The 27,585-nt window shown below is 38.5% G+C and overlaps 2 protein-coding genes across 3 annotated transcripts; both read left to right on the forward strand.

The window, feature by feature from the left end:
* The first annotated feature begins 1,357 nt into the window (after positions 1-1,357).
* nr2c2 (nuclear receptor subfamily 2, group C, member 2) lies at positions 1,358-25,477 on the forward strand. 2 transcript variants are annotated; one of them, XM_051118096.1, is made up of 15 exons: positions 1,358-1,538; positions 8,351-8,481; positions 11,457-11,558; positions 11,646-11,843; positions 14,119-14,224; positions 15,494-15,673; positions 16,281-16,428; positions 16,695-16,782; positions 17,267-17,397; positions 17,880-18,054; positions 20,802-20,923; positions 21,005-21,144; positions 22,472-22,612; positions 22,733-22,838; positions 23,409-25,477. In XM_051118096.1, exons 2-15 carry the CDS (start codon positions 8,422-8,424, stop codon positions 23,581-23,583), a joined length of 1,872 nt encoding a protein of 623 aa, XP_050974053.1. In that variant the 5' UTR covers positions 1,358-1,538; positions 8,351-8,421; the 3' UTR covers positions 23,584-25,477. The 2 variants fall into 2 exon arrangements, with proteins under 2 accessions (XP_050974053.1, XP_050974054.1); XM_051118097.1 differs by having other exon boundaries at positions 1,359-1,538; positions 22,475-22,612.
* LOC127170251 (adhesive plaque matrix protein-like) lies at positions 4,815-6,697 on the forward strand. Its single transcript, XM_051118101.1, has 2 exons — positions 4,815-6,349; positions 6,476-6,697. The coding sequence occupies exon 1, from the start codon at positions 4,836-4,838 to the stop codon at positions 5,544-5,546; it is 711 nt and encodes a 236-aa protein (XP_050974058.1). The 5' UTR covers positions 4,815-4,835; the 3' UTR covers positions 5,547-6,349; positions 6,476-6,697.
* Positions 25,478-27,585: the final 2,108 nt, after the last annotated feature.

Below are 27,585 nucleotides of genomic sequence, written 5' to 3' on the forward strand. Positions count from 1 at the left end.
ATTTATGTATTAACTGTAAGGTTATAATGGACTTAGGGTTAGGTTAGGGTAGGGTTTTTGTTTTTTTTTGTAATAAAATAATGATGTACATTTATAACAGTATACTTTGTGTTGCATTTTATCTGAAATTTAATTATAAATTCTAGAACACTATTCTAGTGTTCACATTCACTGTGCTGGTTTTTCTGTTACATATCTCTGTAGCATTTTATCTGAAATTGCACCCTTTGGGGTCTGATGGTGTTTTTGGATCCTGGGTAAGTTTTGACAGGGTCTGGAATGGGATTATAGCACATTTAGTTACTTTCTGAGCCCGCTTTCTAATCTGGGCCACACTTCATCTTTTTGTTTGGGTCAGAGCTGTGCAACGCTGTCAATCCATTAAGAAATATACTGTTTCCTCATTCAACATACTGAAGCCTATCCTGTACACTATTTCTAGTGTTCCCAGAAGCGGAAGTCATCATAGAGAGGTAAACTTCTATTTTTTTTTTTTTTTACCACTCTCCTTTACATAATAACTACCAGATATATACAGGATAATTACCTTTAAAGACAAATAAACACCACATACAAGATTTTTAGAGTTAACAAACCTGGTATATAAACGCAGTACTTTCCCTTGTAAACGAGGGAACAAAAACACCTTCAGTATTTTCTGTGCGATAACTTACTGAATGCTTTGGACTGCATCTGATCTGAACCATGTGGTTTAATTCTATCCCTGAAGTGCATAACTGATGCAAACCAACAGTAATAAAACAAGATACTTCATCAGAATTACTGACTTGCTTGAATGAAATGTTCTTAACCAACCCTTTCATGTAAAGCCATGTATAAATCATTCTTATTTGTACAAATCTAAAACCCTTACTGATTAAATTCTGCATGAATTTAATTAATGCTGTAGACACAAAATCAAATAATTTAATAATGTTTATCACTTTCTACCCCCTATCTGAAATACAATTATTTTTATGACAGAAACGTAGCCATAAAATAACCATTTAAAGCCATGATGTTAAATATTTTTATTGCATACCTAAGCTGTCACTTACAGGTATCAGTTATCAGTCATCTTTTTGCGCAAGATTAAACGTTATTTTTAATAACGTATTACTTTGGTAGGGAGAAATAAATGATGCAATGACAATTAATATCTATGAAGGTTTACAAGCCCATTTGTTTCTCACTAGAGTAAGCATGTAAAACCCCACTGTTAACTCAAGATTGCCGTGTGTATACAAAAGAATATTTTTCCCATGGTTATCTAACGTCAAAGCTTTGTGAATCAGGAGTGAATTGTTAGCGCAGGCTGCCAATCCGCGCTGTCGTGTTGGAGACAGACACGATGACGTCAGCGACGCCTTGCTCCAGACGCTCGTGTCCGCGCAACCGTGAACGAGCCCGAGAGGAAGAAAAACTCTTGCACGCTTGCAAACGGGGTCACGAACTATGACCTTTCACTGGAGTAAAACAATAACAAATAATGTGCAATAAACCTGAAAGCAAAAAACCTACGTCCGTCCCTATCACAGGTGAGCAGCTTTTCATTTCTGCATGTCGCAAAATGGTTGGTCAAAACGATCGCGTGAAAAAAAAAAAACCCGTTTGCGTCTGGAGCGCAGCGATACAGGCCGAAGGCTGTTCTCAAAGCTCATCCGTGCTGTAAACAGTCAAGCTTTTGTTTTTCTTAACGACAAAAGCATGTCCGAGTATAGTATGGTTTAGATTGACTGCCATATTTCAGGTTATTCTAGAGCAACTGTTGTATATAAAGGTAATTGAATCAATCAGTGTGATATGATTTATACATCGGCATACATGATTTAAGTATTAGCTGGTTAGCCTGAGAGCTAACAGATGAACTCGACCCTTTTACCTTTGCCACCGCGGGTGCCTCCAGTGGGAGGATTTACCCTCAATGTTCATGCAATTTAGTGGATGCTTTTGAGCTGTCGCCTGACTTGACATAATATTACTGTCATGAGGAATCACGAATGTTTTTAATGTTAATTATTTTAGCAGACGTTTAACAAAGGCTCCGTGTTTTTTGTTTTTTTCCTTGGCCTTGCGCCAAGGTCTCCATTTTGTTCCGTTTTTTGAACACGACTTCCTGGAATAAAACGCTCTGAGGCGTTTTATTAACCTTACCGGTGACCTATCAGCGAGTCGTTAATTTATGACAAACAGCAATACCAGCCAATCAATAAAAGCCTGTGCTGCTTCATCTCAATTCCGGGACTCTAAATCTTTATGGATCAGAGCTTACAACTACTAATCTATACAGTGACATTTTTATGGATGTGTTGATCACATAAATGCTAATAAAACTAGTTTAAATGAATACAGTAATAATAACATACTAATAACAGTGTAATAACATTCACTTGCATCTGACATGCACAATTTAATTAACAAATATTGAATATTGGGGAAAAGAGAATTAAATGTATTAAATAATTTCCACTGAAAACCTGGAAGTAACAGGTAATTGTACAATTTGGGGATAAAAACAAAGGAATCATATATTCTTTAGTAAACACTATGTTTAGAAGTAGTCTATGTGCACATAAAAATATAGACAGCATAAAATGTAATTTGCATTAGACCTAGAGGTTCTGCTCTGTGAAATGGAAGCACCATTAGTTACCACTTAACTAACATTGAACAATATTTTTCAATAGTTTCTTAATAATGATTAATGTTCACATGTACATCTACATTAATAAGCTACATTGTGAATGCTAACAGTTAAAAATGTTGTATGTTATCATAAATTAACGCATTTAGGAACTAACTTGAAATAATAATGAAAAATATTATATTTCTAAATCAACACCCACCAAGATTAATAAATATTGTTAAATGTTGTTCATTGTAAATTTGTGATAACCTTTAGTAACTAATGTTAAAGCCTATGTGACTAGTCTTCACTTAGCTCTGTGCTGTGTGTGTGGATGGATGGAATCAGGTAATGGGAATTACTCAGGCCACATTTTATTCTGCATAAAAGAACACAAATCATGGGAGGTGCGCCTATTAATCTCCCATGCCAGAGACCCAGGTCTGAGTACCGCTTGGAGTGGGTATGAGTAGGACCTGGGGGGGTTACACCTATTTTAAAGAAGTGCCAAAATATTTTGTGTAAGAGTGGACAATTAGCATAGCTGTGCTGGAGTGGAGTTAAAGATGTAAACAATTTGAGCTTGTTTTATTCCTGCCTTGATCAAACCTATGAAATCTTCCTAAAGCTGCAGATGGGGTGTAGACTTGACATGGCATTCTCACTGTCCCACAAGATAAAAATTAATTTAATTAATATTGTCATTATTTAAAATGCAGTAAGTCGTTAAACATTTCTTTGTCGTACATGTCCTTTTTTTATTTTTTGAGCCAAATTGGAAAATTGTCCTGTCTCAAATATATGACTCAAGCATGGTTCTATAAATTACAACTTTTATAAATTAAAAAGAAAAGCATAAAAATGTTAATAAATACCTCCAGCATAATTCTACAAGTGTCTATTTTAGTCAAAATGTAACGCCAAGCCAGCAGAGGGAGCCCTCACCCTAGAACTGCCTGCATGCTCCCTCTGCTGCTTCTACTGCTACTTCCTGTTTGGCACTATATAAAGACTGACCATGTGCTCATGAATTCGTGAAGTATTGCCAGTTTAACCTGCCTTACCGAGCGTTTCTATATTTACTCTGTTGGATTACCTGTTGCTACCTTGCTTTGTTTATGGACTGTTGAGTTTACGGATTACCCCATTGGATTGTTTGCTGTTTCTGGACTGACTTCACGGTATTCGACCCACTGCTTGCTTTATCTCTCTGCTGCTTGGATTACGTTTATGTTTTGTATGCTGTTGGACTGCTTTTCTGGTTATCGACCCTCTGCCTGTTTACACGTTTATGTTTGCTGTCGTTTGCAATAAACTTCTGCAAATGGATTCTACTTCTGCCTCAGCGTCCACGTTACAGAATACTTCGCCTCCCATGAATCCAGCGGAAGTTACACGGCCAACAATGAACCCAGCAGATTGTCTCGTCAGACTCCGACAAGGGAACCGTTCCATAGAGGATTACGTAACAGACTTCTGTAAACTGTGTTACCAGGTATACTTCAATGACACATTTCTTCTGGACATTTTCCGTTTCGGTTTGGACAAAAACATATCACGTTTTCTGCCACGCAATACCCCTCAATGGACTCTTGAAAGTTATATTGACTTAGCACTCCGATTAAGCGGCTCACCTTTTACTGTCGGGATTGCGGACGAGGGACCCCGCAATCCTACAGTAACCACCACACCACAACCAGCTCACGTCACATCAAACAAACCAGAGACCCTTCACACTCCAACCTTCATGTCCGGTATTGTCACCATCATGCCAGAACCCCCTCAAACCAAGTCTGCCAAATCAAAGCCTGTTCAAGCCACATCCACCAAGCCTAGGTCTGCTAATGTCACGTCTGCCAAACTACAGCCCGTTCACTTCACTTCTGCCAAACCACAACCAGTTCACGTCATGCCTGCCAAGTCAAGGCCTGTTCAAGTCACGTCCACCACGCCACAGCCAGCTCAAGCCACGTCCACCAAGCCAAAGCCTGTTCACGTCATGCCTGCCAAGCCAAAGCCTGCTCAGGCCACGTCCACCAAGCCAAAGCCTGTTCACGTCATGCCTGCCAAGCCAAAGCCTGCTCACGCCATGCCTGCCGCTCCAGGGCCTGCTCACGCCATGCCTGCCGCTCCAGGGCCTGCTCACGCCATGCCTGCCGCTCCAGGGCCTGCTCACGCCATGCCTGCCGCTCCAGGGCCTGCTCACGCCATGCCTGCCGCTCCAGGGCCTGCTCACGCCACGCCTGCCACTCCAGGGTCTGCACCCGTCATGGCCGCCCACCCACAACCAGTCCATAAGATGGCCGCCATCCCAGAGTCAGTTCACAAGATGGCTGCCGTCCCTGAGCCAGTCCACAAGATGGCCGCCATCTCAGAGCCAGTCCACAAGATGGCCGCCATCCCCAAACCTGTTCACAAGATGGGCGCCATTCCAGAGCCAGTCCACAAGATGGCCGCCTTCCCCAAGCCAGTTCACAAGATGGCCGCCATCCCAGAGCCACTCTATAAGATGGTTGTTGTCTCCAAATCACGCCACATGATGACCCACGTTCTGGACTCACCCCTAATGGCTGTATGGACAGCTAAGAAGGCGCTCCCTCCTGTTGCGGCAGCTACCCCTTCCCCCATCTTCCGAGTCAGGTCAAGTTGCAGCTGTGTCTCCTGTGTCAAGTCAAGCTACAGCTGCTGCTCCAAAGTCCAAGGCTTCCAAGTCAAGTCCAGCTTCAGGGTCAAGTCCAGCTTCAGAGTCCAGCCAAGCTACAGAGCCCGGTCAAGCTACAGAGCCCGGTCAAGCTACAGAGCCCGGTCAAGCTACAGAGCCCGGTCAAGCTACAGAGCCCGGTCAAGCTACAGAGCCCGGTCAAGCAACAGAGTCAAGTCAAGCAACAGAGTCAAGCAAGGACACAGCTGTTCCCCATGAATCAAGCCAAGACACAGCTGTTCCCCACGAGTCAAACCAAGTCACAGCTGTTCCCCACGAATCAAGTCACGTTACAGATGTCGTTCCTGAGCCAAGCCATGTCGTTCCTGAGCCAAGCCATGTCGTTCCTGAGCCAAGCCATGTCGTTCCTGAGCCAAGCCATGTTGTTCCTGAGTCAAGCCAAGTTGCAGCAGATCTTCACGAGTCAAGTCTAATTGCTGCTGTCTTCCCTGAGCCAAGTCAAGTTGCGGCTGTCGTCCAGGAGCCAAGCCAAGCCGCAGTTGATCTTCATGAACCAAATCAAGCCACGGCAGGCCTCCCCGAGTCAAGTCCGGCCACGGCAGGCCTCCCTGAGTCAAGGCAGGAAACTGTTGTCCTACCAAAACCTCACCAGGTCCCCTCTCTGCCCGCCAGGTCGCAATCAAGAAGACCCATATGAAACTCTCTGCCTGTCATGCCACGGCCAAGAAAATCATGCATGAACACACCGCTCTGTTATGCATGTCATTAGTCCCACTGTGGATATCTCTGCTCCTGTTTGCTCTGCCTGTTCTGCCTGCCCTGCAATGGCTCCCTGTTATGCCTGCTCTGCCTGCCTCGCCATGGCTTCCTGTTATGCCTGCTCTGCCTGCCTCGCCATGGCTCCCTGTTATGCCTGCTCCGCCTGCCCCACCATGGTCCCCTACTCTGCCATTGCTCCACGGCCCAGGCCCTCCAGTACTACACGGTCTGCTACTGCTCCACGGCCCAGGCCCTCCAGTACTTCACGGTCTGCTACTGCTCCACGGCCCAGGTCCTCCAAGGTTCCACTGTCTGCCACAGCTTCACGGCCCAGGCCCTCCAGTACTTCACGATCTGCTACTGCTCCACGGCCCAGGTCCTCCAAGGTTCCACTGTCTGTCACAGCTCCATGGCCCTGGTCCTCCAAGGTTCCACTGTCTGCCACAGCTCCACAGTCCAGGTCCTCCAGTGCTTCACTGTCTGTCCCTGCTCCACGATCCAGGTCCTCCAGTGCTTCACTGTCTGTCCCTGCTCCACGATCCAGACCCACCTGCTCTACATAGACCTGGCCCTCCGTCCCACCCCCTGTTTTGCCTCTGTTCCCCCACCCACCTGGACTGTTCTTTTGAGCGCCAGGAGTCGCTCCTGGGGGGGGGATTCTGTAACGCCAAGCCAGCAGAGGGAACCCTCACCCTAGAACTGCCTGCACGCTCCCTCTGCTGCTTCTACTGCTACTTCCTGTTTGGCACTATATAAAGACTGACCATGTGCTCATGAATTCGCGAAGTATTGCCAGTTTAACCTGCCTTACCGAGCCTTTCTATATTTACTCTGTTGGATTACCTGTTGCTACCTTGCTTTGTTTATGGACTGTTGAGTTTACGGATTACCCCATTGGATTGTTTGCTGTTTCTGGACTGACTTCACGGTATTCGACCCACTGCCTGCTTTATCTCTCTGCTGCTTGGATTACGTTTATGTTTTGTATGCTGTTGGACTGCTTTTCTGGTTATCGACCCTCTGCCTGTTTACACGTTTATGTTTGCTGTCGTTTGCAATAAACTTCCGCGAATGGATTCTACTTCTGCCTCAGCGTCCACGTTACACAAAATCATTTTTGTCATCCATGTATTTCTGAAAGCGTAGGAACTTGATACAGTTTGTCTCTGACACTGTCCTCTGGTGTGACACCATATCCTGATTTTTAAATCGGCCAATTCCAGAGAAAAAATTAATTAGTTGAAGGACCACATTCATGGTCATGTTACTGAAGCCCCTTGTCAAGCCCATGACATGGTACATTTTTGGCTCAGAATTATTTAAATATTTACTTTTTTTGTAACCACTACAAAAGTGTTATGTTTTGTTGTCCTTTGGTGTGTCACATCTCTAAATTATATATGCGAATGTGTATTGCTAACTGCTAATGACAGGTTCGCTCGGAATTGCAAGGTCATTAATTGACACAAAAGGCTAATATGTCGTTTGGTGTAACAGGTAATGTCCACCGGTGTGACACCTATACTGTCACACCAGAGGACAAAGTCTCTTTAAGAAGCATTTTAAATAATTAAATACAATTTGTTCAACTCCTTTTTAGTCTTTTTTGATCCTTTTCATTGTTCATAAATGCAATAAATACATGAACTGTTTTCTAATGTTTTTGTAGAAAACTTGTACTGTTATAAAGTGTCATGCAGCAGGGGGGCTAGAAGAGTTTTAGTAACATACAGATTGAAAGAGACTTAATTTGTTGATAAATTATTTTATTTTGTTTAAAAACCATGTTGATATTGTTTGTATAAAAATTTTGATACTTTTGATGTATTCAAAATTAAATAGAAATACTTTAATAACTACCATTTCTGTCCTTAAGTGTGAAGTAATGTTGTATGGTGTGACACACATAAAAGAACCACAGATTTGTTTTTATCTCAAAATATCTTTAAAAAATAAAAAAAAAGAGAATATGTGTGTAACAGTTAAGATACATCTCTCTCATGAAATTTGTGTATTATTAAGAGTTTTTTTCCCTTAATTTTTGCTATGTCACACCATAGGACAAATTTATGGTAGAGCTCTATAAAAATGTTTATAAAAACCAATGAAAGAATTGACAAATTAAGTGACCCTTTATATTTTCTCAAAGATCAGACTTCACACTACATAAATAAAATAAGCATCTTTTGCTGCCTAGATATGAACTGTCTGTCTAAAGGAAATATTTCAGGTGTTGCATGTAATATTCTTTTGTGCAAAACTTATTGACTCTTATTTAATATGTGTGTTTGATTGGCAAATAGGTGGAGGTGTTGTTGGCAGACGCAGAGCTGGCCTTTGTCCAATCAGATACTTCTAATGACTTCATATCACCATGACGACCAATGTGGAGGTGCTGGCTCAGCAGATATTGACCACTGAGCAGGTTTCAGAGGTGAGTGATGTGAGGTGATTAAAAGGTGGTCGGTCATCGGGCAGTGTCGGGTTGTCGTTGAGCATCTGTCAGCTCAGTTTTTCCGGTGTGTTCCGCTCCTTCACCACTTAAGCTCAAGTCAAGTCAGTACAATGTTAATTCAGCTTAGGTTAGTAAGAGTGTGGTTGATGTTAATAAGCTGATCAGTTGATCAAATTGGATTTAGCTATAAAGCAGCTCTACAGAAGAGAACTGTGTCATCATTCGACTCAATTCAGTTCACGTTTGGTTCTTATCTGATAATCTCAGTACAGTTAAATCTATGATATTACTGAAAATTAACTAGTTGTGACACACAAGCGCAAACCTTACTATAGTTGTAAATAATTATATAATTATTTTACATTTAAAATGTTACATCATGAAATCCACTGTTTCAGCACTATTCTCAACACAGTTTTAAAAAAAAGTGGTGGAGGAGGAATGCTTTTTAAAATGGGAAGGCTGCATCTTTCCTATGCCAGTCGTTCTGAGGCTTCTCTAGGCTACAATTCTCGAATGAGACTGTAAAGTAAGCCCACACTGACACATCATATAGGTTTCTGCCCCCACAGTCAATACAGAAAAAAAAATTCTGTTAATCTTTCTCTTAATGTGATACAGCGAACAAACCAGTGGTTTAGCTCATTGGCAGTTTAGCATTATGTGATTCATTTACTAAAACAAATTAAAAACACATTGCCATCTTGTCCAGCATAATTTTTGTCTTGCATCAAGTCAAGTCGAGTCACCTTTATTTATATAGTGCTTTAACAATACAGATTGTGTCAAAGCAGCTTTACAGTATTACATAGGAAAAACAGTGTGTAATAATGCAGCACATTACATAATTGGACAAGTTCACTGCCAATTCATTTCCCACCAGTTCTTTTGGAATTTTTTCAAAGGATTGTGGGTGATTGGAAGATGTGACGGATACTCTTGATGCATCCTTCAAAATTCTCTTAATGAAGGATGCAAAACATAGGCTGCCTTCAAGGATACTTTTAATCTGATCTTCGATGGTGCTTGATGACGTGGTGGCTAAAATACACTTCATCGATGCTAGAGCAGAGGTAATATGCGAAGAGGACAATTGTGTGTGTGTGTGTGTGTGTGTGTGTGTACCTGGTATTACCTACATTATGTTGGCCAATAATGGGGCCAAACGTTTTTTGATCCCCATGAGGAATCAGCTTCTAAATCATACAGAGTGAAATTTTGTGAAAACCAAATAATAGCAGAAAGTTTTGTGGGAAGGGTAGGGTAGGGCTGGATGTTTTTTTTTTTTTTTTTGATTGATTCAAATGTTTAATAAAAGTGTTGACGCACGTATCCAGTCAGATACAGTGTCATTGCACCAGTGGCAGAATAGCCTAATTAAGAGAACAATATTGTCCGACCATGTGATAGCCCACCTGATTAACCGCTCACATGTGAGAGCACTATAAAGGAACGTAATGTAGAAATAGCATCACGTGGCTCTTCACGTCGGATGACCTCTTGTCAAAGAAAGGTAGTAACGTTTCTGCTTAAGCGCAACAAGCTGTGGACGTTACTGAGCTCAGAAAACCACCTCTGGAGTATGAGAGCATCGAATGGCTTAAGAAGACTTAAAAATATGTGAAACTTATACATTTATTTGATAATGCAACAATGACCTGATTAGGCAAGTGACAATTCTGTCAACCTATCAACAATTAAAAAATGGGGAGTGTATAGTAAGGGATGAAAATACAGTTTGTACTGTATCAAAACCATAAAGCATGGAAACCAGTGTGTGTGTGTGCGCGTGTGTATAACTGCCTCGGTTTATTGTTGTTGAGTGGCTTAGTGCTTTTTGTCCTGGTTGGCATTAGTGTCATATACCACAAGTGAACAGTGATGTTGTGGTCAACGCAACTGGCAGGAGATTTCTTTACAAGTTCGAGTTGTGAGGTGATGCACCTTCTTCCAAGCTGAGATGTCTGAAAAGCAGGCAGAGATAGTACTACACCCTGGTCCTACCATCTACATAATGAACACTGGTCTGTCTCCAATCCCCTGGTTTTGTCCGTCTGCACTGACTGATATCTAGTGATGTATATCTAGCAAAGCGATCGGTCATTGTCGAAACAAATTGACAATTTCTATAGTTTTTAACGTCAAACACTTTTCTTGTCTAAGTTTGCGTAAACTCTGATTTTTCCCGTTCAGTACGGTCAATACAATTAGGGTGTGTCGAAAAACTCCCATCTCGTTTTCTTACCCAACTTCAAAATCATCCTACATTGCTGCGGAAGTACTGACCCAGTGTTTACAAAGTGAACATGCAAAGACCAAACTCCCTTTACAAAAAAAGGGGTAAAACAGTGATGTAGGACAGTTTTGACGTTAAAGAAGAAAACAAGACGAGAGTTTTTCGACATATCCTAACTGTATTGATCCAGATTACATAGACTATGCATGCGCATTGCAGAGATGAGACAAGACGAGCATTTGAGGTTAAAAAGTTTGTTTAATGTTTAGTGTTTGTTTAGAAAATTACCAATTATTTCACTAGATAAGACCCTTCTTCCTTGGCTGGGATCATTAGAGCCATTTGAAGCTGCATTTAAACTGCATTTTGGAAGTTCAAACTTAGGGGCACCATTGAAGTCCATAACATGGAGAACATTCCTGAAATATTTTCCTCAAAAACATAATTTCTTATCGACTAAGGAAAGAAAGACATGAACATCTTGGATGACTCCTCCGCTTTCTGCTGGCTCTATCACAGTCTCTGTGGTTATTATTATTACTATGTGGTTATTACAAATTATTTTGTGATAGAATACCAAGAGCGCTGCTCGCTCATTGCAGTTATTGGTTGGCAGATGCCAGTAATTTAGCCATAACTTACTAGTGGACCATTTAGTGACCATAAAAACATGCTCCCTTTGACCCTCAGATAAAGATGAATTTACTGTGTGTTGCAGGTGCAGTCATCTGCGTCAGACAGCTCAGTGATGAGCACCTCTCCCCAGCGCATTCAGATCATCTCCACTGACCCCTCTGTCACAACCCCACAGAGAATACAGGTTCACACACAAGCGCACACACATGCTTTATTGTAGATGGTGCACTGACACATTCAGACACACTCACACGCTTTCTCTTTTTTTCAGATAGTCACTGAGCAGCAGACAGGTCAAAAAATCCAGATAGTGACGGCACTGGACTCCACTGTGCCCAAACAGCAATTTATCCTTGCAGCACCTGATGGCTCTTCAGCAGGCAAAGTCCTCCTGGCATCACCTGAGGGTGCCAGCGCCAAACAGCTTATTTTTGCTACTGCTGACAGCCTGGTTCCTGGCCGAATTCAGGTATGAAATTACATAAATGCATGGGTGTCTCTTTAACTGTGGGCACATTTATGTCTCAGGGATTTTTGCATGTTATTTTTCAGTACATGCACTTAGGTGTAGTTGCCGTGTATTTACCTAAGAAAGTACCAAGGAATATACATTAGGTTTAATATCTAGTTATTACCCAATTATTGTAATTACTAATAAGTACATAGTATATACATGCAGAATAGGACTGTAAAGTTATTTTTTGCAGAACAGATTTCGCTTATGTCACATTAAAACTATTAATTGCTACTTTTATTTCATTTTTTAGCCACTGTCTTCATTTATTTATGGTACTTTCCGAATGCCTTTCATGTTTAGATTCTATTGCTTGAATCTTGTCCCAGACCCAGAATTTCAATCCTAAAATATTAAAATGGAACAAAGTATATCCCCTCTCAAAGCAGTCTGTATTTACTCACTGGTAGGAGAAACTATGGAAGACTGTTTCCTTCACAGAATAAAAAAACAAATTCTCTCTCCGTGCGGGAGAAAACACTGATGCTCTAATTTTCTAAAAGTTTGCTCCTCACTGCAGGCAAAAATCATACAACTCCACAGCACTCACAGACACAGTGATGAGGCAAATCATCTCTGTGATGTTATATTGAATTGATCTGTATGGCCAAACAAATTAGAGCACCAGAACTACCTGTTTTGAAAATTATTTATATTTTAAATAACTGTGCGAATGTCTATTGTTGAGTAGTGCAGTAAATTTAAAATATTGATTACTTTTTTGTTGATGGACAGAAGACAAAAGTCTAGGTTATTCGTATTTGAATTAAAACTCTGGCATCAGTAAATAACTGTGTCACATTATGTATTTTCTAGAGATGTTCATTTCGGTTATTTTTCTTAACCGTCAGCCGACACTTGTTAACCGATTATTAACCGTTAACCGACAAGATTATTTTAAATTAGAATTTAATTATTTTTGAAAGGATAAGTATCTGTGACCCGTTAAAATACCAAAATTTGTTTTCCAGGGATTCATTTTACATGCGCAAAAAGCAGCAAACAACAGAACATGAGGATTCACAAGGTCACATCACATCACGCACCTGCAGCGCTTCTGCGAACAGAAAAAAAACACCATAAAGCTAAGCTATATATAATGAATGCATAGACCTGTACGATAAATATTTTTACTTGATTAACAAAACGAAAGAAAAAAACTGCAACAAGTAGCTATATGCAGAGTTTTGGTTCATTTTTGTACTGTGCATTTTTTTATTTTTTACACAAAATAAAAGCACAAATAAAAGCAAACCGTTTACAGTTTTGATGATCTGTATGACTAGGAGTCACACCGTTAAGCATCGCTAACTTGACAATGCAGCCTTTCCATTATCATAATAAAATACAGTTAGCCAAACATATGGAAAGATCACACTGCTTAATCGTTATCAATGTACTGCTGTGATATTATGCCAAATAATTTGTTTTATGTGGATATTGGAATGCGAGTGAAGTACAAAACCAGGTTTACGTAATAAATAATGTTTTGGCATTCAGATACATCTCGAATATGGAAACATTTGGATTTGTGTCATACGAGAGACCCAACGTTAGTTTCAGTTTCGCTTTAGCCTAAATTAATTTGTTTTGGCTTGTCATTTTTACAGCCTGTAGCTTCTTATATTTTTTATTCTTGTTCTTTTTTCAATACTTTTAAATTTAAAGGATTTTTTTGTGGAGTGAGGGGAACTAAAATAGCCTAGCTTATGTTTGTAAACATTTCGGGTCGGCATCAGGTTTATTTCTAAATGTAATAATAAAATGCAACTTATTTTATAGACCTATGCGATTTATCTTTTTTTTTATTATTCTCTCAAAAATGCAATTTTATTTTAACCATCCAGCAAATGTTTTAAAATATTTTGACAAATTACTAAAAAAAAAAAGAACCTTTTAAACCGTTTAACGGATTGTATTGATCGGTCAAAATTATTTTTGTCGGTTAACAGTTAACCGTTTAATGAGCCTCCCTAGTATTTTCTTATTACTCCATGTTTTATTGTAACATGAAAATAGAGTAAAATCTCTATTAGGTGATGCATTTTACTGTATTTTACATTGTAGGCTATATACTGTCATACCCATCTGTGAATTAGAGAATTACTTTTAGCCCAGGCATCATCTTCATCATCATCTGTGACCTGGGTTGATCTGTGGGTATGTAATTGTGCTATAAAACTGCTAACCCTAAATGCCAAGTAAGTAATCCTTCTGCCTTTTCGGGTAGTTCGTAACAGATGCGGTGTCAGTGGAGAGGCTTCTGGGTAAAGGGGCAGACATGAGCCGAGCCCAGCCTATAGAATACTGCGTGGTGTGTGGAGATAAAGCCTCAGGTACAAACACATTCAGTGTGAATAATGCCAGTGCATGCAAAGCAACGTTACGTATGCGAGACATGTGTTACCTACAAATGAGTATTGCATGCTGAAGTAGCAAAACATGCCTGAAATCGCCAGGGCTGCATTTTCCAAAAGAACTGTAAGCCTAAGTAGATTGTAAAGACCATTACACTTTTTTTCTCAGATTATATGTCTGATTTTAGGTTTAAGATATTAAACATTTGCATCACACCTCTAAAGGTCATGTGAAAACAAAAGAAAATTTGGATGGTCACTTTAGCGCTGATAAGATGTGTTGGCCCAAGTGTCAATATGAGGCAGTTGCTGCTGCTGACGATTTCCAAAACAAGGAAGGACTGTAGTTTTAATCAAACATTAAAGAAGTAGTTCACCCAAAAATGTACCTTTGCTGAGAATTCACTCACCCTCAGTCCATCCATGAATTAGTTGAGTTTGTTTCTTCATCGGACCAGAATCCTTTCAAATTGAATCATCCAGTGAATGCATTGAATAGGTGCCGTCAGAATGAGAGTCCAAACAGCTGATAAAGACATCAAATTAATTCAAATGGCTTGAATCCATCAATTAACACCTTGTGAAATGAAAAACTGCATGATTGTAATAAACAAATCCATCATTAAGGCATTTTAACTTCAAACCAGTTTCCACAAAAAATATGAGCCCTCTATCCATGACACTGCGTTGTTATGGATTATTGATTATGGGTTATTTTGGCCAGAAGCAAAAATTTGTGGCCAGAAGCTACAGACACATACCCTTTTACAAGATGTTAATTGATGGAGTGGAGTGAATTCCTGTGTTTCTTTTTTTTTTTTTTTTCCCCACTGCAAAGGATCCATTCCTGAGTTATGTAACATTAAATTTCTCCAACTCTGTTCTGATGAAAAAACAAATTTATCTAGAACTTGGATGACCTAAAGGTGAGTACTTTTTTTTTTTTTTATTTATTTATTTTGGGTGAACTATTCCTTTAAGTAAGATACTCTGAGACAACAGGACAGGACAGGACCTGGGACAAGTAAAAAAAAGAGGATTAGAAACGCTGCTGTGCTTCAGATGCTTTTGTTTACCTGGAACTGACTTTAAGTAAAAGAGTAAAAATGTTACATGTGAGTTGGTCATTGTATTGTTGAATGTTTTGGTTAAATTTTATTATTTTTATTTCTAAATATACTTCCAGATATTTATAAATATTTTATTTTTATTTCAAAAAATACAATGTGCGGGTTTGTGTATTTGAAGGGAGGCATTATGGGGCAGTCAGCTGCGAAGGGTGTAAGGGGTTTTTCAAGCGAAGTGTGCGCAAGAGTCTGACGTACAGCTGCCGCAGTAACCAGGACTGTGTGGTCAACAAACACCATCGCAACCGCTGCCAGTTCTGTCGTCTCAGGAAGTGCTTGGAGATGGGCATGAAGATGGAGTGTGAGTGAAAAAAATAACAACAACAACAACATTTCTGACCATGTAAAGTGGTAGAAAGATGTCACTGGGATGGTACCCTTTGAACTAATATGTTCACTTTAGGTACTAATACTGTACCTTTAAAGTACTAATTATGTACTGCTTAGGGGTAAATTTATTTTTTTATCTTTTGTACCTTAGGGTACTGCCCCAGTGATGGCTTTGTACCTTTTTTTCTTTTGTCAGATCTTATGAGAGCATATAACCTCGTCTGAACTTATTAACACCCTGTAGTTATTGAAATGGTGCTGGTGCTTGGCTGGATCTCAGCTGGAGGATCTGTAACCTGCTTTCAGAACTGTTTACAGTAACGTGAGAGGCGAACAATGTTGTAACTGCCTATGATACTATATAACCTTCCCACAAACAAACATACAACTTCACAGTCTTGCAGGATTTAGGAGCATGTTACTTGTTATGAAGACATTTAAGGTGGACTTCAGGGCAAAAATAAATAGCCACAAATGTGTAGATTGTGGCCCGTTTAAATGTTTCATAATTGCACAATGAAAAATTTGGAAGGCTGAAGCTTCTGACAGAACTTATGCATTTTGTATTACTTACATAGCTGTGCAGAGTGAGAGAAAACCCATTGATCTTCCTAGAGAAAAGCCTGCCAACTGTGCAGCATCCACAGAGAAAATCTACATCAGGAAAGACCTGCGAAGTCCCCTCATCGCAACACCGACCTTCATCTCTGAGAAAGACGCCACACGGTGAGACTCGCATTCACAAACCATCTGCATGCTACATCATGCGTACACCTATCTTAGACCAAAGGTTTAGTTTCAGACATTATTATAATTCAAATTAAAATGAAGAATTTAGTGTAGTAGGGTTCAATACAGGATATTTATTTGACTATTTATTTCTTAGACAAAAGTATATCAGATACCTGTTGGATTTCAGTTGCTTTGGATAAAAACATCTGCTGCATGAATTCATTTTTGTTATTTTTATCATGATTTAATCCTCTGTGCAGGTCCAGGCTTTTGGACTCTGGGATGCTTGTCAATATCCAACAACCTTTAATACAAGCTGATGGCACATTACTATTGGCAACAGACAAAGTAAAAACATCTACGTAACCTTTCTTTTTTTTCTTTTTTGTGTTTTGTTCCATTTCCCAAGCTGGAGTTTGTGATCTTGTGTTTTTAGATTGTGATTGTCAAATTGCCAATTTATAATATTTTTTTACTCTCATGTACATATATAATCCTATATAAACAGTTGTCATGAATTGATTTATGTGTTATATTTATTTGAAAGAGTAAACATGAAATGAAATGTCAGGGGGTTATTTAAAAATAACAATTTATATCTGAAGGGTTCAGCTGACAGTTAAAAGGAGTCCCTGATCCAAAATGTTTTGGTATTTGTTACCGTTAAATTAAATATATTTTTTTTTACTATTAATTATTATACTAATTTTAATTATATATGTCTATGCTAGTTAATTATATATTTTATTTATTTAATTATTCTAAACATTCAAAAAAGCTGTAGCTGTTTTTTTTTTATTCTTAAATATAAATGATGTTATTTGTTCATCAGACGGAGTCAGGACAAGGTGATCTGGGGACGTTGGCTAATGTGGTTACGTCGTTAGCCAACCTGAACGACGCGGTTAGTAACGGAGAAATGACAGACAGTCAGCTGGAAGAATCACCCAGTGAAATCACACGGTGTGTTATTAATGCCGACAATATGCGTGTATGTTTTTCACAAAATTGTGGTTTTAGTTATGGGAATAAGTAATCTTAAAAAGAAAATGACTCTGTTCCAAACCCATATGATCCTTCTTCTGTGGAAGTGTTTGTTTGAATAAATTACTCAAACAAAGCTGATGTATGTATGGCTCCTACAGATGTAGGAAATGGCACAAAAGTCATACGCACTACTTTTATGATACTTGTTTAGTGCTGTTGCTGCAGTTATATTGTTGAAGTCAAGGTTGCTATCTCCTTCCATGTAAAAACAAAAAAAAAAGAGAGGCCTGAACATTGTACAAATTTCTTTTTTTCATTTGTGCTTTTTCAGAAGAGAGTTTTGTATGAACTGTATGAACTTTCAAAGAGCTGGTTTTGAACTATACCATCAAAAAACAAACAAAAAAACAGGTTATTTTTTCTAATTATTTCTGAGTGTGATGTCTTTGGTGTTGCAGTGCCTTTGACACGCTCGCTAAAGCTCTGAACCCCAGTGAGGTGGCGGAGGGCCAGAGCTTGTCGGAGATGGATGGGGTGGGTGGAGCTACTATACAGGTGATCAGCAGGGATCAAATCTCACCACTCATAGAAGTCGAGGGACCTCTGCTTACAGACACACACATCAGCTTTAAGGTGTGTACATGACATACACGCACTCCTGCAAAAGCCTTGAAGTCGTGAACATGAAATTAAAAAATCAAGGCAAAATAAAAAAAACCTTAAAATGTTTAGCTGCTGTTGTAGAGTGTATGTCTGTGTGCTCTTGAACACCCTCTGCGGTGATTTTGACACTAAATTTTGGATTGATATTTTCGGTTACCTATCAATGAAAAATAATAATATTTATCCTTATTGATTCAGGAAATACCATGAACATTTACACACATAAATGGAAGTAAAGTAAACCCTTTTTTGTTTGCTTTCAAATACTTCAAAGAAACCTACAGATGGGAAACATCTGCTTTTCACTGACAAAATAGTTACTATTTTAGTGCTGTTCTGAATAATATCTTTGTTATAGTCAAGAGTTCATTAAGTTTTAAGTCTTTCAAAAGCTTTTTTTGTATGTCAGTGTGATGTGCCTCATAATGTTGATATGTTCACTGTCTTGCATTGTACGTGTGCAATAAAAAATGCACAACATACAATAAAAATTTTAAATGACAGTAAGACATTAATAATGTCAAAGTTTTAAATAATTTCAAATAATTTACATTTGTATCTTCCAATTCATATTTCCATCTTTCTGTTTACTGCAAACACTTCACAATTATTTTATTGTTTGATTAATTTTTTTTATCATAAATACTATTCATTATTTGTATTATTTATTAATAATTTTAATTAATAAGGGTTGCTATCTTCTTTCATTTAAAAAAGAGAGGCCTAAACATTGTACAGATTTCTTTTCATTTGTGCTTTTTCAGCACAGAGTTTTGTAAGGTTTTGGAATGACATAAGGTTAAGAAAATTTCAAAGAGCTGGTTTTCAACTATACCATCAAAAAATGGAGAAAGGTTTCTTGAGCAGCGATCTGATTTGATTGATTTCTGAATGATTTCTGAAGAAACATGTGATGGTGAACATTGGGGTAATGGAGATTTAGCATGACAGGAAAAATACATTTTTACAATATTTTCAAATAGAAAGCAGTTTTATTCCAAATGGTAAATTTTGTGTTTTTACTGTATTTTTGATCAAATACATGCAGAAGAGATTTCTTTCAAAACCATTAAAAATACTTTTTACCCCCTTTTGAATGGTGGTGTATGTTATATATTTTATTTATAAAATACAGTATATATTTAAAAAACATGTATTTAACCCATATAACAGCCCACATTGGCCCATATATAATTTTAAAAACATGTAATTGAATGCCACATGATAATTATGACATATTTGATTTGTCAGGACTTGAAATATCATATAAACTGTGAGTGTTTTTACTCTTTAGAAATTTGGCGATTAAACTAACCGGAGCCATCAGCAAACGAGAAGCAGTCATATTATTTTTCCAACTAAGAACACGAAAAAAGAATATTGTGCTTTATCCTGTCTGTATCCTAGCTATATTGTTTTGACGGGAAGTTTGGCAGCTGCGCTAAATAAAGCTGAGTGAAGTCAAGAGTTGTTGCTATGAAAATGATACACTGTTTAGTGTAGTAGCACTGGCAAGTAAAGACTGGGACACACCAAGTCAACTTCACAGAACTAGCAGCGTCAAAAGCCAACGGTGTTGTCGTCTCGCGTCTGCAGCGTCTGGACCAAAAAGCTGCGCTTGAACACACCACACAGATTACAGCCGACTGCAAACTAACACGAGCGTTTTGCACCTGCGTGAGAGGAATTAGCTGTCTATATTAGCAGCTATCAATAGTAGTGTTGCACAATACTGGATTTTTGCGGATACCCGATATGCCGATATTTTGAGCTCATTTTGTCCGATAGCCGATACAGATATATTTCCTTTAGTTTGGAAACAACACCAATTCTGTCCTGTGTGGAAATTATAAGCAAATTATTTTTAATTTTGGTTAGCTTTTAACAAGAACTTATTAGTTTCAATAATTCTTTTTAGATGAATACATTGTGTATGCATGTGTATATATGAGTATGTAACTGATGGTACGTTTATATTGTAATTATATGATCACTATATGATAACTGACTATGGTGATGTCCTATTTCTTTTTGTAAGATTCTTATAGATTCTGCATATTATTACTATTATCAATACTATTATTACTATTATTTCTATTATAATTATTGTTACTATTATTATTAATAGAGGTGGAGGCGGTGGTCGTCGTATTATTGATGTGTGTTTGTGTGTGTGTGTGTATGTTTATATGTATATGTGTGTGGATTAGTTAAAAGTAAATGAACAATAATGAAGTTATTTGAAAATAACTATAAATAAACTATATATCAATTGCTGCATTTTTTTCTATATTTTCTATTTTTTTATATTCTTGGCAAATGTTTTATGTTTAAAATATCAAAACATTATGCATTTGTAACTGCAGGTTAAAGTGTTGTAAAGAGAAAAATGCCCATAAAAGGTAAAAATCAATTTAAATGTACTGAAAAAGAATAATTTCTATCACTGCTTTGAAATGACCACACAGAATATGAAGAATATAAAAAAACTTTAGTAATCAGCTTTCCTTGGTAGTCCTTAAGATATCAGCACAATAACACACTCAGCAAAACGTCTAATTAACGTAATCGATAAAATCACAGAAAATGCTAGATATTGTTTTTTGTCAAAATCGCACACCTTTAATTTTTCAATTTTTTTGTGTATGTGTGTGCTTTACTTTTCTAAATAATAAAATAAATGTCTTATAAAGTGTTTGATTATTTTCCCTCTGTAGTTGACGATGCCAAGCCCAATGCCCGAGTATCTGAATGTGCATTATATCTGTGAGTCTGCATCACGCCTGCTCTTCCTCTCCATGCACTGGGCGCGTTCTATTCCAGCGTTCCTTGCTCTCGGGTGAGATTTCTGTTTTGGGGTTTCTCTCTATACTTACAGATCTCTCTAGAGTATGCCAGTTTTCTCTCTCTGTATGTGTAGGCAGGAATGTAACACAGCCCTGGTGCGAGCATGCTGGAATGAGTTGTTTATTTTGGGTCTGGCACAGTGCGCTCAGATCATGAGTCTGTCCACCATCCTTGCTGCCATCGTCAATCATCTGCAGTCCAGTGTCCAGGACGGTACGGTACAGTTAAACATCAAGTCTGACATCCACAGTGTTTACAGAGTGTACTTTGTGCTTGAGACTAGAGATATTATACAATAAAACTGGCCGTGCACATAGTTTGCATCCAGAAGGACAAAGCGGCAGAGCGTGTGCCAAAGCAAGATCTGAACAACAGTGGCAAATATAAACCTTAATTTTTATTTTTTTTGCAATATGCTTTGTTGGAAGTTCTCCCTGCTTTCAGTGGATTTTGGTGCAGCGTGACAGATCCTCCAGTAATCATGAGGATTCCTCAAACCTTTAAAACTGTCCATGCAGAATAGCAGTACTGCAACACAGCTGATGTAAAAGCACAGCTCTGCGAGTGGCATGCAGTTGTGTTTCAACCACAGATGGTGGTAGAAAGGCAAAAGTAGAGGTCTGCACATGATGCATTTTTCAGCCCTTTTCCCACCAGAATGTTTTATTTTATTAAATAGTTTTGAGAAACCGTTTTCAATTGCTTTTGAACATTTGCTTTACGTAATTGGATCTAGTAGTTTGCACATTTTATAATTACATTAATCAAAAGCAAAGAAATTCAGTTTAGAACAGATCTTCCCAGTTTTGTAATATGTTTAGATTTATCTGACAGTCTGTGGTTTTCCTCTGATTTTTTTTTTTTTAGTGCAGTTAGAATAATGTGGAATCATGCACCATCCTGTAATGATCCTGTAATGATGCCCAGCAAAACTTAAAAAAATAAAATAAAATAGAAAGTCCTGCACCTATTGTGGTTGAAATGACTGAATGAATAAATGTTGCCACACAGTTTAGTCGGGACATAAAGGCATTGACATGGAGACTGAATTTCAGACATTTGTACTTTGATACATTTTCTAAAAAATTTTATTTCCAGTTTTTTCACAGTGTTTTCAAATGTACACAAATATAGTGAAGTGCCATCATAATACATGTGTATAATGGCTTAAAATGGGTGGTTTACTGCAGGGGTCACCAAACTTGTTCCTGGAGGGCCGGTGTCCTGCAGAGTTTGATTAAACCTTGATTAGCGGATTCAGGTGTGTTTGATTAGGGTTAGAGCTACACTCTGCAGGGACACCGGATCTGGTGACCCTGGGAAGAAACTTCTCCTAAAGTAGGAGCCAGAAAGGAACCTTCAGATTTAAGGATTTCTATAAAAAGATTATTTTAAATATTTTTAATACTGAAATCATCTTTAATGTAAAAAATTGTTGATGTTGGTAGCATTGCTAGAACAAGTTATCTCTGTTAATATGTGGATGTAATTGAAGTGTTGTCACTGGTCTTTAACTAACTAACAACTGATCTCCTCTCAGTAGACAAGCTATCGAGTGAACGCATTAAACTAGTCATGGAGCACATATGGAAGCTACAGGAGTTCTGCAACAGCATGGCAAAGCTGCAGACAGATGGATATGAATATGCCTACTTAAAAGCCATTGTCCTCTTCAGTCCAGGTACACAAGCTTTACACAACCATGACATTGTATGAAGAAGTCCAGAATCTTGCATTTGAGTGATTGAAGCACTTGTAGTAAGACAGATGTAAACTCACAACTGATTCATTTATTCACAAGATCATCCAGGTTTGAGTAGCTGTAGCCAAATTGAAAAGTTCCAGGAAAAAGCGCAGATGGAACTCCAGGACTACGTGCAAAAAACCTATCCCGATGATACCTACAGGTCTGTTCCATATTTACTCTGGGTTAAATGCATCCTAGTCTTGATCAACAGCATTTTTGGCATGCTGTCAGTTAACATCAGCATCAACAATCATTTTTTTACTAAGGAAAACATGTTTGTGCTGTCCTTCTGGTGGGTATTTAGAATGCAGACGGCAAGCAACTCAGTGTGAAATGCATATTTTAATATTAAGTTTTGCATCTACAGCCATAATAACTTTCAGGTCCTGTGCCAACCAAGAAAACACCATTGAGATGAATGGGAAAGCTAACAAATTGCTTGCTGCAGGTATTCTTGACCTCCTTGGACACAAGTGTCCTTAAGAATTGTTTCCATAAAGCAAAACTGCCCCACAAGAATTACACTTGTAACGCACAACCAGTAGTCTCAGATAAAGTATTACAAAACTGTAAACTTCTCTGTTTTTAAATTCTCTATTTATGTTTGTTTTTTATTTTTCTGTGGTTACTGACAGTATGCCTTATTTGCTGGAGTTATATATCATTTAGGTGTTTTGTTAATTGGCTGATTTGTTAATGTCCTTTCATTCATTTCTCTTTGATGTGGCAGGTTGGCCCGAATCCTGTTGCGTTTACCAGCGTTGCGGTTGATGAGTTCCAATATAACTGAGGAGCTGTTTTTTACCGGCCTTATTGGAAACGTACCAATCGACAGTATCATCCCATATATCCTTAAAATGGAGACTGCAGACTACAACAGCCAAATCACAGCCCCCTCTGTGTGATTGCACTCTGACTGTCATTTCATTTTGACCTTGAGACTGAAGTCATGCAAGTCCCATCATCCCTTGCCCTCACGGTGAATCAAATATATCACATTATATTGAACCGACCAACAAGCTCTACCTCAAGAGGAGCTGCAACAGTGTAAGCCTTTCAGTATGTGACCATTACCCTAGAAATATTGTGTTGTCGTTTACAGAGAGATGCATTATGGGACTTTCAGTTCCAATGACAGAGCATTTGCCTCAAATTAAACAAAGGCCTTTCTTTTCTAAACCTTAATTTAAAAACACTTGAGCACTTCATGATGATTCCAATGGAAACAATCCATTTTTAAACCCCCACTTTCTCCCCCCTTTTTTTTAATTACTTATGAGGACAGTGTCTACAGCAATGATCCTTTCCAATGGATGTGATCTTGGGTTGAATGTAACAGTCGATATCAAGACAGTGAGCTTCTGAATCTCTAGATTCCTGAATCTCTACTCATCAATTGTTCTCACTGATAAAGCAGTTATTGATTCGAATGGAGATTTTCGGTCATGTACTTTGTACCGTCACCTCTGCCGTCATGACAATCAGCCTCCTTCTCCTCAATATCATGTTTTACCTTCATACTCATGTATTTATTTCATTGAGTCTAACTCTATAGTTCACACAAATGTAGATAATCTGATTTGCTTGGTTTTTAAAAAATCATCCGTTGTTAAATGATATATAGGAAGTATTTGATCTGTATCTTTATAGCGTTTGACTGCTGCTGCAATGTACAAATGGTGTCATTTTCAGATTTAATATATCCACAATCATGATGGTTTAATGCACTTAGATTACTAATTCGCTTTTTTATTTGCAGATTTGTGCACAGATCATCCTAGTTTCTAATTTTGTTGTCATTTAAAAAAAAAAAACCTACAAGATGTCTCATTTTGTCCTAATTGTAAGAAAAGTATTGATATGCACTTATTTATGTCCCCAAACACTTTGCTTTTATTTGTCCCAACAAACTATACTATGATAAACTACACACACCCACTGCAGCACAGTAAAACGTGCCAAGTCATACATGTGAGATGAGCAGAAGCATTTGCATGCTCTCTAATTAAATTTCAACAGGATTTGTGTTTGGAATCACTACCAATTGTGCAGTTTGCCTAAGATTTGTTCAAAACGTGCCTCATATTTGAAAACCTACAAACTAACTCACAAAACTGGTGATTTTGAAGTTTATACAGCAAGAGCATCTTTAAACGTGTTTAAGTCTAAGTGAATTTCACCAGTTTCTTGTGAATCAAGTAAAAACAAAACAAAAAAAGTTTCAGTGACTTTTACCATTGTTACACACAATACTGTAAATTGATGGCTGTTGAATAATGTCTGTTGGCAAATATGTAGACTATTTTCGAGAGAATATTCACTTCTTCATGCAAATGAGCATACAAGCATTGACATCAGCCTTAATTATCAACAATGTCAAAATTCTTTATAGATTTGCTTAAATCCTGCTTTGTAGTTCAGACCTCTGTTATAAACGAGGTTTCTGTTTCCCATAAATGTTCTATAGTATCAGGTTTATTACTTCAGAAATCACCTCTACTTGGTCTCCGTGATTTTGTCCAAAAACCCTAATTGTCGTGTCAAAAGCACGACCCCCCACAGACCGTTTTAAATGGTTTTAACACCGATAGGCAGTTATTTATATATATATTTTAAAAAAAATGTACGCATTTTAAAATGCCTAATGTTTTTGATTTTGGTCTGTCAATGACTGGTTTATAGGTGTTGTAATGCCATGTTGCAATTCTAGTCATCTCTGTTTTCATCTGTCTGTGAGACTATAAGAAAGCTGTGCATGAACTAGCTTATGAATTTTATTAAATTCTATACTAATGTGGACTTTATATTCTGTGGCTTGAATTTATAATATATATATATATATACACATATACACACATACACACATATACATGCATACATACATACAAATATTTACAGTGCATTCAGAATGTACTCAGACCCCTTTATTTCTTTTTCTTTATATTTTATGTTGCAATCTTGTTAAAATTCTTGCTTCTTGATAATGACAAAACTCAAAACAGATTTGAAATAACTTTGTAAAATTATTCAAAAATAAACACTGAAATACTACACTGACATATATTTTATTATTATAATCATTATTATCATTACTATCATTTTTTAAATAAGGAATGCAAAAGAGAACAATATTAACAATACTGCATTTTTTAAAGAAACCTTTGTCACCTGGCCTGGGCTAAATCATCTAAAAGATGTTTTTGCAGTTTGATTGGAGTCTAAACTGTCCAGGAACAAGGTTGGACTCCCTAATTAAACACAGCAGAATCAGCTAATCCAGGTATTCAAGACTACTAGAAATATTCAGGCACAGAGAGAAGGAAAACGCAAGTGTATATCAGATTCATGCATTTGACCTTAAAGTGAATAATAGTAAACCTGCTGCTATAAAAAAAAAAATTGTCTCATTGCTCTTGACTGAATAACTCTTGTAACTTTAACAAGGATTGACCTATATTTAATTTAGAGTCTATGCAGTATTATTTCACATTTGATTACTTTATTGCATTTCTTACCTAAAAACTTCTTTTAGACATAGCCTACATGAAAAACCTGAAAAGCACTGTTTATTTGTGTTTTCGTTCTATTGTATTTATTTTCTGCTATTGCTTCTAATTTGGTTATCCGAAAAGATTCTTAGCAGTCATGTGTCATGTCACTAGTCATGTGCCTTAGACCGTGATGTATATAGTATTAATTTATCTGTATTAATGGTTGTTTTTTTGTTTGTTTGTTTTTTATACAACTTCAGTACCTCATTGCACATTATAGCACAGAAGCCTGAAAAACTTTCTTGACTATCATGTCATAAGCTATAATCGAGTTACAGATCTCCTGTGTGATCTGATTTTTTCCCAAGTATTTATTTTTCTTTATGATTAAAACATACATGCTTTTTTTGTTGTGAATGTCCCTGTAACGCGGAGTGAAAGACGAGGACGGGACAAAGACATAGTCGTACAGGCAGGGTCAAAACAGGAGCAGACAGGTATATCACAGGCAAGATGTAGAAAGGAAAACACATAAGGTTTTCTTGATTGAACTGACTGGTGAGACATTGAAGTTTTCCTGCAAATATTTAGCTGACTTTGGGATTACACAACAAATATCTCATTGCATTGAGAAATTGCAGAAGAAGACACATGACGTGTTATGATGCTGTGGTGAGCAGCATCATTCTTTTTGGTCGTGACTAGTTTCAAACTAAATAAGAAACCCAATATAAGTTACAGGTGTTTGTTTTTTTAATCTTTTTTTATTGTTTTACTCCATTGCATTTGAAGAGAATGTTTTTGCAATGGCTGATGGGGAATGTAGTCCGGGGTGTAGTACAACAGTCAGAGTGTGATAATGGGGAGAGAGTGACATCTGGTGGTGAGCGGACAGCGGGACACCGACCAGATTCGTGACATAGCCCCCCCGGTGGGGCGGGAGCGAGACAGGGCGAGGGCTGGAGGGCCAGGTCCATGTGGGGGGCCCAGTGATTGAGGCAGGACCGACAGAGCAGATACCCTCCAGGGCGGGGCCGAAGGCAGAGCAGGAGCCCTCCAGGGCGGGGCCAGAGGCGGAGCAGGAGGCGCAAGAGCCCTCCAGGGCGGAGCAGGAGGCGCAAGAGCCCTCCAGGGCGGAGCCGGAGACGGAGCAGGAGGCACAAGAGCCCTCCAGGGTGGAGCCGGAGGCCGAGCAGGAGGCACAGGAGCCCTCCAGGGCGGAGCAGGAGGTGGAGCTGGAGGCGCCGGGGCCCTCCAGGGCAGAGCAGGGACCTGCGTCATGGGCTGGGACCTGGGGAGAGCAGGGATAGAGGAGACAAACAGAAGAGCAGGAGGAGCAGAGAGACCAAAGGATAACGCCGCCTCCCTAGGAGGATCTACAGCCGAAGCTGACACCTCAGGAGGCATTGGCGCGGC

Source organism: Labeo rohita, chromosome 8 (assembly GCF_022985175.1).
Source record: "Labeo rohita strain BAU-BD-2019 chromosome 8, IGBB_LRoh.1.0, whole genome shotgun sequence".
NCBI lineage: Eukaryota > Metazoa > Chordata > Actinopteri > Cypriniformes > Cyprinidae > Labeo > Labeo rohita.

Excerpts from the sequence above, each read along its gene's own strand:
- nr2c2 (XM_051118096.1), top strand. The coding sequence starts at position 8,422 with ATGACGACCAATGTGGAGGTGCTGGCTCAGCAGATATTGACCACTGAG. Across the intron at positions 14,225-15,493 it reads GTGTGGAGATAAAGCCTCAG|GGAGGCATTATGGGGCAGTC; the intron begins GTACAAACACAT and ends GTGTATTTGAAG. Across the intron at positions 18,055-20,801 it reads ACACACACATCAGCTTTAAG|TTGACGATGCCAAGCCCAAT; the intron begins GTGTGTACATGA and ends TTCCCTCTGTAG.
- LOC127170251 (XM_051118101.1), top strand. The coding sequence starts at position 4,836 with ATGCCTGCCGCTCCAGGGCCTGCTCACGCCACGCCTGCCACTCCAGGG.